The following is a 13,086-nucleotide window of genomic DNA, read 5'->3' as shown; positions in this document are numbered from 1 at the left end:
TAGAGTGAAGTGGTGAGCTTGGAGAAGCAGTGTGGGCTCTCTCAACGAAAGATCCACACCTGGTTCAGACAGAGGAGGAACCAGGACCGACCCAGCAACACAAAAAAGTTCTGTGAAGCATCGTGAGTTTTGGCTTTTTCCTTTCTGTTTTTATGAATAAAGATACATTCAAATAAGTTCAATGTTCTTTGTAAAGATCTGTTGTGTGCAATTTTGTCATAAGTGCACGTATTCCATGGCACCAAGCACAGAGTGTTATTGTTGTTAATCTTACAGTATATTTACCTGCATATTGAAACTTAAAGGGATTGTGACATGAAAAACACATTTTTCTTGATTTTTTGTGTTTTGTTGGGTGTCTTGACATCAATTACACCCAAAAAACAACAAACTTTTAACATTCAGTGTATTGTGTGCTTTCTGGGATTTTCCGCATAACTATGCAAAAACGGCGCATGTGGTTTGGTGGCGGGCCGTTACGTAAAGGGCCGCTAAATCACTGCCCCCTTCACCCAGCTCCCTGCCTCCTCTCCTCTCCAGCGCACCATAAAGGCTGATTTATGGTTCCGCGTTACACCGACGCAGACCCTACGGCATAGGGTTACGCTGCGACGCGCACCGTACGCTGAACCCTACGGCGTAGGCTCTGCGTCGATTTAACGCGGAACCATAAATCAGGCTTAACACGGAGCTGTTTAGAGCCTCTTCTGTTGTCATCACCGGAGGAAAACTGCTAAGAAGACCCGCGGCCACTGACTGGACTTAAGATAAGGGGACACTGCTGCTTGCATGCCTTTATTTTTATGATTGTTTGCGGTGGACTACTTCGCCCTGCTGCTTTTCTGTGCATGCTTCGCCTGTCGCTTCCGGCTTAACTCTCCGACGCCGCTGTTAGAAGTCCGGTTCGGTGTGCGCACGGACTTCATCCCCGGGCTGTAGTCGCCCTGTCTGGGCTGTGTGTGTGGGTGTTTGTGGTGTGCGCGCGTGTGTGTGGAGACGCCGGCAGAAGTGTGTAGCAGTTGGTTGGAGGAGGAGGTTTGGAGGAGGAGCGGGGCAATGATTGACAGGAAAGGGGGAAGAGGAAGCGTTTTTCACGGCGCAAAAAAACACCGTCATAAAAAGCCAGGAATGGAGTACTCGAGTGAAGTTTTTCTTGTTAAAACCTTTTAGACACATTTGAGGGATGTTGGCCAAGACTTTTAATAGTGTTAAAAGCATTTTAAAAATGATGTCACAATACCTTTAAGTTAAAAACAAATGTTTATTTTTGTATTGCATATTCATAACATTTTCTGTACAAGTCTCTTGTGTAGGATCAAGCCCTTTTTGTCTCTTTTTTCCATTTTCTGTGATTATTTAATTAGGATATCTAAAAGATGATGGTGTTTATTTCTATTTGTGCAGCTGGCGGTTTGTGTTCTACCTCATAGCATTCACAGCAGGGCTTAGCTCACTAATTAATGTAAGTATTTCATTCACTTTCTTCTTTTAACAGATAATCACAGGCTTCCACTGAATTACACTTATATAGTCCAAATGAATATGAAGATAGGGCTGATTTTGTTGTTAAATGTAGTATTTGTTTCATAGCTTTAAGCCCAATATGAACGGGATGCAGAACTGCCATGAAATGTCAGCGCTGCACTAGCCGCTGTGAATCGCAGTTATTCTAGTCAATGATGGAAAATGCCATGCAATGATTTAGAAGGATCCCAGACCCGACTATCAACTGATTGGTGCAGAGTCTATTTTGGCACTGAACCACTGCTGAACCGCCTCGTTTTACACACAAAGACTTTTATAGCAGCTGGAGATGGCATTGAGTCAGACATAAGGATGGTATAGAGAGAATCTTCTGGATTTTCAAAATAAAACACTACCAATGGTCTCATACATAGACTTAATGTTAACCTGTGGAGGCTGTGGGTGAATAATTCAGAGTTTCAAAAGAGATGTGAATGACGTACAAGAAGGGGTTCAGGTTAGAAGTCGAAAAGCTCAATTTATTTGACACCACTCATCCTTTATATTTGTATAATTCTAGAAAGAAGAGATATACATCTTTAATCTAGCAGAACTCAAAGCCTTCAGGTAAACTCGTAATCTGGCAAATCCATACAAAGGATAGGCACTAGGAATTGCCCCACTTTAGAAAGACTTCTGATGAGACCTGAGGATGGAGCACAATCACAGGAAAAGTACTGCAAAACTGAACCACCGCAGTCCCACTCTCTGTGGGACACCAAACTTTAAGCGTTTACATGGATACCTTCTATTTACTTATGAAGATTAGGTGATATTAAACATATAACTGTTTTACTTAAACATTATTTCCTGGATGTTTCAGACTTCATGGTTCTGGGATCACAGAGAGTGCTGGATGGGATATCCCAAACAGGTGAGCAGGATATGGCACGTTTTTTTTTTTGTTTTTTTTTTACGTTGATAAAACACAGCCACATTACATTAATCTCTAAAATCTCATTGCACCACCATAATGCTGTTACTCATCACACATACATTGTAAAACTATACCCATTGAAGATATGAGAAAGAAAATCCTTAAATAACATCAAAACTGCTATATTGGAATGTAGTTTGCCAATAGAGGTAATGTTTCAGCAGCTCAGACTCATATCATTAAAGTATGTATGGTTTATGAATAACTTATATGAAAGTGAGGTGGAATAGTTCTGTCAGAAAAAAGTGAGTTGATGTGTATCTCAGATTTCTCAGTATGAGCCAAAGGTGGAATCATGCTGTGTCCAAGGTGTTCCTGGCATGGCTGTTAAAGAGAATCAGCTTCTCAGTATTTGAGAAATACATTTAAGCATGCGGGAAAGGGAAATGCTGTGTGTTCTGTGCAGTTGGATTATTTTGTTGTGAGGATCCTTCTTTGACTGAAGCTATTAGGTGTCTGCTAGAAAGCTTCATACTGATGTTTATCCTTATTTATATGCACACAAATGTTAAGTGTTACATGAGCTACTCTTTACATAGAACCCTTTTCAACTCGTTACGGTTTCGCTCGTCCACGCAAACATTGAATCCACCTACTCTGTCGGTCACTCTCAGCCTCATAAAACACTGTAGCGTCTAAAATGTTGTCGGCCTCTAAATTATTACGTGGTAAAGAAAGGCAAAAGGTCTATGGTACAGTAGTTTATACAGTTAGCCCATAACTCGAAGGCTCCTGGTTCAAATCCCAGCTGGAGTCTTTCTATGTGGTTTTTGGGTTCTTTCCCAGCTCTTCCCACAGTTAGAAAATTGTGAAATGATTCGATTTTGGAGCCAGCATGAGTAAAGCCGTTCATGAGCTTCCAGAGAATTGTAATCTGTGTCCACCCAGTTGAAAAACATTGTTTAGGTATGCTCAGTGTTGGAAAAACAAGTCATGATTAATTTAAAACGATGAGTCACTGACTCTTGAGGCATCTTGCATTTGTTGAGGTTACCATAAAAATGTTTTACTTTTCTGTCACACACAAATACAGGACTAAATAAAAACGATTCAGGCCATAGGCAAGTTGCTGGTAGATCTGCTCCAATAATCTCTTAAACATCTTTACCTAGCAACACCAGTGTAAAATAACTTGATAACAAGAAATAACTTAATTTTGCAAAAACAAATGAGGAGGGAATCAGTCACCCATGGCCAAGTGGAGCCTATGCCTGAGGTGTGCACGTCATTCAGTTTTTTTTTTGTTTTTTCAATTACATTGTTATTGTGATTTTTTTGACCCATTATTGAAATCACACTTAAAATTTAATTAAATAGGCAGCAATAATTTAAATATAGTTAGTAGTAGTAGTAGTTTAAACATTGCAGTTCAGTTTATTCTATTAAGATCCCTTCATCTGTATTTCCCCCTCTTAATCTTTTCCCTTCTCCATCAGATTTTAAAGTTTAAAGTTACTAATAGATAACCCCATGTATCGACAAAGCTAAAAGAGGGCAGGCTTGTAGGTTGCCGCCGTCATCCAGTGTGCTGTACACCTTTATGTACTTCACATTCTTTATCCCTCAAATCACCAGCTAAATTATTTTGACTTCAGGGCTTATAAAGTATTTTTGAATTTGATTGTATTGAATTGAATTATCACTTCTCTTATTTTAACCCTCTTTGTTTCTGCTATTTTTCTGCCTTTGACTGGGAAATCAGTTTCAGACGATGTCACAATTCCTGGAAAGCATTGAGAAGAATTATAAAAAGAGATTCTTTGCTAGAGGAGCTTTGAGTATTGATGCAAAGGTGCATCGTTTGCAGTCTTTTCTACACACACTGCCTTATAAAAGCGAGGTGATACATGAAACAATGATTGAAACTGAATTCACGCGAAAACATACATTTTTATTTTAAGACTATTCATTCTCGTTTGACAAAAAAACAATAAAATACTGTTGCAAAGCAATGTACTGATTAAGCAGCTATGCCACAGATATTTGATGAAAAGTAAAGTAAGTCTTAGATTTCGGTAATGTGGTGTTACAAATGACATCGACCCAAAAGGAACTGTCTCGGCTGGAGGAGCTTTCAGTGAACCTTTTCTACGTGACCAATAAAGCGTGCAGCAGGAGCAGAGCTTAACTGTAAGCGGTAAAATCAACAATTTAGGAAATTCATTATCTGATCAGAATGAATAATAAATACTTAATCAAGTACCTAAAACTGAAGTAACGATCTAATGAAATATGTCTAAATGCTTATTATCTCTGCTTTGTTGATGACAGCTATGCATGCCTGCACGTCGGCATTCCTCCCTGGCAGCCAGCCGTTCTTTGCCGGGTCATGACCCACAAAAAAAGCGTAAAGTCACAGTTCTCTCTGTATTTGGAGTGGTTGATAAAAAAAAAACTTCCTGCACATCATAGCTGCTCGTTGTGTTTCAAGGATTAAATGACAGGAAGTGTTTTTGTGGATTAAAGTCTCAGTCCACTTCCTACCATTGTGCTGCTACAAACAGTGAATGTTTTGTGTTCTGCGAGTTTTATTTGCAAAAGTAGACCTCAACTTCCTTTGAATAAAATCTGCCCTCCTTTTCGCAGCGGGATGGAGATTATTTGAGTATTTGTCGGTAGCAGGAGAATGAACTAGTTTTCTTCATGGTCCTGAAATTCTCAGCCTTGTTTCTATACTTTTCCACAGTCAGGTCATGCAACTAAGCTTGAAATTCTTAGCAGCAAGGTATTGAATAGTTTAAGAACAAAGGGGGTCCTTTGAGGGCCTTAATACCCCCAACTCCCTCCCTGAACTGTTCAGATCTTTGCAGAAATTTGCTGAACTACCCAAACTCAGTGCAAAATATCACCTATTATCTTGTTGAACAGCTTTGAGCAGCATAGGGCAGTTTCTTTGTTGCCTGTAAATGCTTCTATGGTATGATTGCCTCAGACTGCACTTATAAGCATGATGTTTAAAATGCTCCTGATTCAGCCAATCAGAGGTGTCAAAAGTATTCACATTCATTACTCAGGTAGAAGTATAGATACTAGAGTTTAAAAATACTCCTGTAAAAGTTGAAGTATCAACTCAAGTTTTTTACTCAAGTAAAAGTATAAAAGTACTAGTTTCAAAACTACTTAAAGTACAAAAGTAAAAGTAATGTAAAGGGGGAAAAAGCCATTAAGGACAAAAGCCATTGAAAATGAATGCATCTTAATATAATGCAAATATATTAAAGAACCATATATGTGTACTATTGAGCATTAACATGTGTTTCAGAGAGCAGAAGATATGATGACTAGTTGCCTATAAGTATTGTAATGGTACAAAAAGTCAAAATTCAGAGGCATGTTATCATTTATCCTAACCTTTATTGGAATGTACATCCAAGTTTAGTTGCAGGAATCTGAGGGAACGGATGTAAGAACAAAACTGGACAAGAACATCTGAAACAACCACAACCAAATTCACTCTATCCGGATGGAGCAATTTAATTGGATAGTTTTTTTTTAAAGGCCGAAATGAAATAGAGTAACGAGGGTGTTTTTAAAATTGAAGGAGTAAAAAGTACAGATAATTGCATGAAAATGTAAGGAGTAAAAGTAAAAAGTCGTCTGAAAAATAATTACTCCAGTGAAGTATAGATAACCAAAATTTCTACTTAAGTAAGGTAACGAAGTATTTGTACTTCGTTACTTGACACCTCTGCAGCCAATCAATGTAAATGTTAACTCATTGTTACCATCTTCCTCTCATTCTTCAGCCCGTAGCTGATGCTCATTACTGGTATTACATCTTGGAGATGAGTTTCTATTTGTCCCTCCTTCTCTGCGTCTCTGTAGATGTCAAACGAAAAGTGAGTATGAGCTTGACTCGTGTTTCTTTGTTTCTGATCAAAAGGAAAAGAGGAAGTGAAATGTTGGCCATTTATAAAAGAGATGTCAGTCAAAAGGGTGTGATTCGTTTTTGTGCATGTGTTCCAGGATTTCAAGGAGCAGGTGGTTCATCATATCGCCACCCTTTTTCTCATTAGCTTCTCCTACTGCGCCAACTATGTGAGGGTTGGTACATTGGTGATGCTGGTGCATGATTCTTCTGACTTCCTTCTTGAGGTAAAGCAGCACACTCGGGTTAAAACAAAAGCAGAGTCATTCATTCGTAGTCACAGAAAGCCAACACTTTTCATCTTCCCCCATTCTGTTCTTGTAAATATTTGGGAGGAACAATAAGGTGAAAATATTCATGACGCTGACATTTAACTCGCAAGTTGGACCAAAAGGAAGGAGGAAATGCAATATCAGGGAAAGCAGGGGAAATTTGGAAGCTCATGGACATTTTCCATGTGCTGCCACACCCCATCTGGTTTGTGGTGACGTTCAATAAACATAAAAGCATTATGGGCTTCATTAATATAAAAAAGGTTATTCACCTCAAACTACTCATCTCTGTAAAAAATAAAGTGTTTGTAAATATTATTGTCTGGAATAATTGTGTTTGTTAACGAGTAGTCAATAGTTCTTTGTTTATAGTTGTTTGGCTAATTTTCCTGGGTGTCACATGTCACTGATCGTATCTGAAAATCAAGTTTTTCAACATGATCCATATTCATGGGAAAACAAGCAGCACCGACTTAGTCATGGAGTATAACTGCTGGTGTAAAAACCCTGGTTTTCGACACCATCAGGTTCCCTGAGCTGCTAAACAGCTTAGCACATTATTCTTTTTCAGTGCTATATACTGAGCTGAGCTCCTCCTTGATGTTTTTCTCAAAACACTCACCCTTTTTTTCCACTCTCACTGTAGAGAATGCTAAAGTTAAACACCTCCACCATTTAAACTTATTTGAAATACAAATGTGGAAACAACTTGCTGTGCTTGAAGTGTCTTCACTCATGTTGCAACTAGTAACAATAATTTTATATTGCCTTTTTTTTTTTCGCAAGTCTGCCAAGATGTTTCACTATGCAGTGTGGACGAGGACCTGTGACTCCCTGTTTGTCATCTTCGCCCTCGTGTTCCTGGTCACAAGGCTGGTGGTGTTTCCTAGCAGGTAAGACTGTGCTATATGTCACTGCATTATTACTTATTGGCCAAAGCTTGTAACTGATGAGAGAAACTACAATAAAGTTCATTTTTAAAGGTATTGTGACATGAAAAACTAATTTTTCTTGATTTTTTGTGTTTTGTTGGGTGTCTTGACATCAATTACACCCAAAAAACAACGAACTTTTAACATTCAGTGTATTGTGTGCTTTCTGGGATTTTCCGCATAACTATGCAAAAACGGCGCATGTGGTTTGCTGGCGGGCCGTTACGTAACGACCCGCTAAATCACCGCCCCCTCCACCCAGCTCCCTGCCTCCTCTCCTCTCCAGCGCACCATAAAGGCTGATTTATGGTTCCGCGTTACACCGACGCAGAGCCTACGGCGTAGGGTTACGCGGCGACGCGCACCGTACGCTGAACCCTACGGCGTAGGGCTCTGCGTCGATTTAACGCGGAACCATAAATCAGGCTTAACACGGAGCTGTTTAGAGCCTCTTCTGTTCTCATCACCGGAGGACAACTGCTAAGAAGACCCGCGGCCACTGACTGGACTTAAGATAAGGGGACACTGTTGCTTGCATGCCTTTATTTTTATGATTCATGTTTGCGGTGGACTACTTCGCCCTGCTGCTTTTCCGTGCATGCTTCGCCTGTCGCTCCCGGCTTAACTCTCCGACGCCGCTGTTAGAAGTCCATGACCAGAGGACTCGACTTCCAGTCGAGTCCTCTGGTCACGGACTTCATCCCCGGGCTGTAGTCGCCCAGTCTGGGCTGTGTGTGTGGGTGTTTGTGGTTCGGTGTGCGCGCGTGTGTGTGGAGACGGCAGAAGCGTGTTGGGTTGCAGTTGGGTTGGAGGAGGTTTGGAGGAGGAGCGGGGCAATGATTGACAGGAAAGGGGGAAGAGGAAGCGTTTTTCACGGCGCAAAAAAACACCGTCATAAAAAGCCAGGAATGGAGTACTGGAGTGAAGTTTTTCTTGTTACACCCTTTTAGACACATTTGAGGGATGTTGGCCAAGACTTTTAATAGTGTTAAAAGCATGTTAAAAATGATGTCACAATACCTTTAAACTCTATGTATCAGTTTATATGATGGAGATAACATAAAAACAAAAACATCATATGTGTTTGCTCTGAGCTGGAGGTCTTATCCTGTGCTTTATGTGCTTCTGAATGTATCCCCTGACTGTGCCTGTTTTCCAGAGTGGTCCACACAACCCTGGTGGTGTCTCTTGAATTCTTCCAGCCTTTCTTTGGTTATTATTTCTTCAACGCTCTGCTGTTAGTGCTGCAAGGACTGCACATCTTCTGGGCCTACCTTATCCTGCGCATGGTCTACAAGTTTGTCTTCCTGGGCAAGGTGAGCATGACTAAACTGGATGTTGAGAGGGGAGGAGATGCAGAATTTATTCTAATTCTTTAACTTTTCTGTGCAGGTTGAACGAGATGAACGCAGCGATGAAGAGAGTGAGGCGGATGACAACGGAGAGGAAGAGGAAGAGCCTGATGAGTGTAGCTGGGAACAGAGGAAGGGGACAATCAACTCTAAACTGGCTTCATTGGCTAACAACTGTGTCCTGAATAACTTGACGAACCAGAGGAATCTAAGCAGCAGACTACCTAAAACCAGATAGTGGAGCAGCTTTTCTCACACACCTACCAAGCCTCACTGGAAAAAGGTTTCATATCCCTTTCCACTTCCAGGGTAGGACTTTGTTCCTACTGAATGATACATTATTACAGCTTGTGTGCATTTGGCATGGTTCAATAATAATTTCAGGTCAGTAAAGATCTGCATTTTGCTTTTCTTTAAAAAAAAATAGGGCATAGAAGCACATATGATTGTAGATCTTCACGACCACTGCTAGACTAGGAGGAAATGCCATCCTATCACTAGTAAAAATGTAAAAAAAAAAAATGAATTTGGCAAAACCAGAGATGTTTTTACATATCTAATGTACTTAATGTAGATTTTTTTTATTTTTGTTGTTTATTTTCATTGTCTCATAACAGCTTGTTTGTAAATAACGAAGGAAAGAAACTACTCTTTTCATTGTCCATTTTTTAAAGCAGTTGTTTTTATACAAAGTCAAGCCATCATGTAATAAGTGGATTGATATCTTTCCAAGTGAGCAAATGCAAGACTACTGAATAGCACTTACTCTCTTTTCGCTTTATAGTTTATTGTAAAAACATTATTTAAGATATTGATTGTAGTAATTTGTTGATAAACCACTTTATATATATTTTTTATGAACTTTAATTGTCAGCTCAGTTTAATTTTGTAGTCTGTTGTAGAGTAAAAAATATAACTGCAGAAGTTCCTTATGAACAGGTAACCGTTTTAATGACAGGTTCAGACCCTTGCTTTTATTTTGTTTCTTATAAAGGATACAGCGCTCCCTGCTGTACAAATGACATACCCTTGTTTGAAACTCACTCCGTGTCTCACAAGATGATGCCTTCATCAAAACTGTGCTGCTCCTAGAAGGACAGTGACTTGAAACATGTTTATATTATTCTGACAGGATACATGGTTTAATCGAAGAGATTTTTGTTAAAGTTTACCCCTCTGGACTTAGTTTTGTGCCTTGGGCTGCTGTTTTTACAATATTTTATCACAAGCACTCAATGTGGCATCCATGTTCCGGTGTGGTTACCTTTATGAGTCAAAGACCCGGGAAAGACCCCGCTACAACTTGTGCAGGTAGTCAAAATATCCAGGGTGAGTCAGGATGAACATGTGGGAATGCACACAGTTGGGCATCAGTGAAATGTTTCAGTTCTGAATGTAGCTACAACGATTAACGACTTTCCATCTCAGATCAAGAAAAACTGTGATAACATGAAGAGTCCAGACTTCTATAAAGCTCAGTGGCATGTTTTAATCATTTCTGATTTATTTCATGTAATTTGCAAAGAAAATGTTGCCTTTTCCTTCCACTACACTGCACAAATGCGCTGGTTAGTATCTACTGTATACTGCTCCACACAAACATAGACCGCAGTACATTATTGATTACTTTGACTCTATAGTTTACTAAGGTGAGCTCGTCAAAAGGAGTTTCCGCTGTCTGTGTGCACAATATCTTTTGATTTTCGGCTCAGTTATGTTTGTGATAGGAGTAGATACAGAACAAATACCAAGCAGGATTTAAATTTAAAAGGGCTAATCCACTAAATTACACTTAGAGACCCACTACAGTGTAGTTGTGTTTTGTTGTGTTTTTCATTAGATATGAATGCAGAAGTGTTATGTTTCCATGAAAGTTATTCTCGACTGTTCTACAATATGTGCACATGGATGTTTTTGTTTATTGTGTGGCCTGTTGAAAACTTTTAATAAATTACAAATATTTAATAAATGAGTGCTCGTCTTAAAAATATTTTTTCATTCAACCTGTTTAAAAAAAGAAAGTTTTTTTACTTTTCATTTATTTCACGGAAATGAAGCTTGGTAGCACATAAACAAAATGATGCCGAATAATACATTTTACTAAGCCAATCAGGTGCTGATTCTCAGGGTGACACATCCTCTGCTGGGCGCAGGGCAGGGTATGGCATCATCCATCTCAATGCAAGTGTCTATGTAAGGGTCCATCAGCACCATGTTTGGGAATGCTTTGTTACTCTTGCGCTCACTGACCAGGTAGATCTGGCCGCTGACCGTGGCACAGCCACAGAAGAACTTTTTGTCCAGACATTCCTCCTCCATCACAGTCCATTCATCTGTCTCCACGTCAAGACGTAGAGCTTGGCCTCCAAACAAATAGAGGGCGCCGTTGAGCTCAGTGGCAACCAAGTCATACCTTGAAGAGATTTCAAAAGAAGAAAACCATTGACTTGTCGTGTTTAATCTTTAACCTTTCTTTCATTTTCAAAACAATAAAAAAAAAAGTAAGAAACCCCAGCTGTGGAGCTGTGGATTACTGAAGGTTCACTCACCGTGGAAATGGAGAATAGGAGACCACATCCCACTGATCACTCATCACCATATACCTTTGAATTCCAGCATACACCTCCCCATTTTCATCCAGACCACAAGCTACATAGATACACAAGCCCATAGCAGTGACGGCCGCCCTCTCCACTGCCCTGACCATGGGGCTCACGCCCTCCCAACCATCTTCTGACCCCAGGACCAGCTTCTCCACATCAGCCACGAGGCCCTCGTCCATGGAGCCACCCAGAACATACAGAGCTGAATCCAGTCCCACGGAGCAGTGGCTGTGTCTGGACTTCTGCAGGGCTGGACCGTCCACCCAGCGCTGGTTCCCACATTCATATATCCTGACCCAGTCCACACTGAACCACAGCACATCTCTGAAGTAGCCACCTGTCACAACCACATTATCTCCTAAACAAGGATAACATAAATATTATATCATTCAAAAAGCTCTGAGTACCCTAACATTCAGTGTTGTTTATATTCATTTACATTTTAGGTAGGAATAAAATGTAAATAATTGTTAAAGCTCTGCATGCACATCGATCATACATTCAGGCACTTACTCCTTATCAGTTAATTCACAATCCTCAACCTCATCACAGCAAACATCACTTTTGTTACTCAATTACCTACTGCAGCAACAGAATACTGAGTTAGGTTCTTCCTCTGCAGAGGTTCACAGCTCTGCCATCTACCGCTCGAGGGGTGAAACTGATACATTGGCTGTTGTTGCTGATCATGAGGTCCACCCAGAACATAGAGGGTGTCTCTCACTCTGGTCCTCCTTATTGATTTGCCCACTGACCAAGATGCTGGGAAACTTTCATTCAGCTTGATGATGAGTCTGGCTCGAGGGTCAGAGCTTTTCATTCTGGTCAAAAGTGCCGTGATAAATGGTAAAGAAAGAGATTCAGGCCTCACCAGCTCTACAAGCTCTAAGAAATGTTCCTCTCTTTTAGGGTCAAAGGCCACCCAGCGTAAGGTGGCTTCCAGGGCTAAATCGTCTTTATAGATGGTCAGGTCATCACTGGCAAGCAGGTCTGCTATTGTCTCTTTGGAAAGGGACAAGAAATCCTCAGTGGCGGAGATTGCAGAGAAGTGTGTGAGAACCACCTGTCGTGCTGCAGCGTACAACTGAGTGCAGCCCAGCTGCCAAGCATAAGCCATCATCCCCAAACAGTTACTGAGGTGCAGCTCACGCTCCAAGAACTTGCAGCACAACAGTCTGGCTCGCTCCAGTTGTAAAAAGTCTGCAGTCTCAAGTATTCCCAGAACGTTTTCTCTGTCCAAATCCAGTCTGCTCGTCTTGCTGTATTCCACCAAGACCTTGAAACTTTCCAGACTAAGACCCTTGATTTCTATCAGCCTTTGGTCTTTTTCCACACCACAGCCAAAGAACAGAGCCCTGAAGTAGGTACTTTGCAGAGCCAGATGTTCACGGTTGACATAGAAAGCCTCTCCCGCAACCCTTAGGACAGCATCGGGGGTTAAATCCAGCTCAGCGTCTTCCACATGCAAAGCAGATTCTTCTTCAGCACTTGTGTTTTCCGGCTCAGAGAGACGTGTCAGTCCACAGTTCCAAGTTTTCAGCTCTGTGTCAGCTCTGTAAGCCATGTCACCAAATGCCTTTTACCTCTTGTGGTTTCAA

The 13,086-nt window shown here is 40.7% G+C and overlaps 2 protein-coding genes across 4 annotated transcripts in view; one reads left to right on the top strand and one right to left on the bottom strand.

Moving 5' to 3' along the window:
* The window catches only part of cers4a (ceramide synthase 4a), a 34,009-nt gene extending 23,155 nt beyond the window's left edge, over nucleotides 1–10,854 (top strand). For all 3 annotated transcript variants that reach the window (XM_061738317.1, XM_061738315.1, XM_061738316.1), the window contains exons 4-11: nucleotides 4–122; nucleotides 1,405–1,462; nucleotides 2,348–2,398; nucleotides 6,208–6,300; nucleotides 6,428–6,556; nucleotides 7,388–7,494; nucleotides 8,693–8,849; nucleotides 8,926–10,854. In XM_061738317.1, coding sequence (XP_061594301.1) covers nucleotides 4–122; nucleotides 1,405–1,462; nucleotides 2,348–2,398; nucleotides 6,208–6,300; nucleotides 6,428–6,556; nucleotides 7,388–7,494; nucleotides 8,693–8,849; nucleotides 8,926–9,123 — 912 coding nt within the window. In that variant the 3' untranslated portion in view covers nucleotides 9,124–10,854. The remainder of the gene's footprint in view (nucleotides 1–3; nucleotides 123–1,404; nucleotides 1,463–2,347; nucleotides 2,399–6,207; nucleotides 6,301–6,427; nucleotides 6,557–7,387; nucleotides 7,495–8,692; nucleotides 8,850–8,925) is intronic.
* Nucleotides 10,219–13,052, bottom strand: LOC133458434 (kelch-like protein 23). The gene is made up of 3 exons (XM_061738314.1): nucleotides 12,068–13,052; nucleotides 11,435–11,846; nucleotides 10,219–11,298 (listed from the first exon to the last, which is right to left on the bottom strand). The coding sequence occupies exons 1-3, from the start codon at nucleotides 13,050–13,052 to the stop codon at nucleotides 10,995–10,997; spliced, it is 1,701 nt and encodes a 566-aa protein (XP_061594298.1). The 3' UTR covers nucleotides 10,219–10,994.
* Nucleotides 13,053–13,086: the final 34 nt, after the last annotated feature.

This window comes from Cololabis saira, chromosome 13 (genome assembly GCF_033807715.1).
Source record: "Cololabis saira isolate AMF1-May2022 chromosome 13, fColSai1.1, whole genome shotgun sequence".
Classification (NCBI taxonomy): Eukaryota; Metazoa; Chordata; class Actinopteri; order Beloniformes; family Belonidae; genus Cololabis; species Cololabis saira.
Note: the sequence above shows the minus strand (reverse complement) of the source record. Positions and strands in the feature narration are given on the sequence as shown.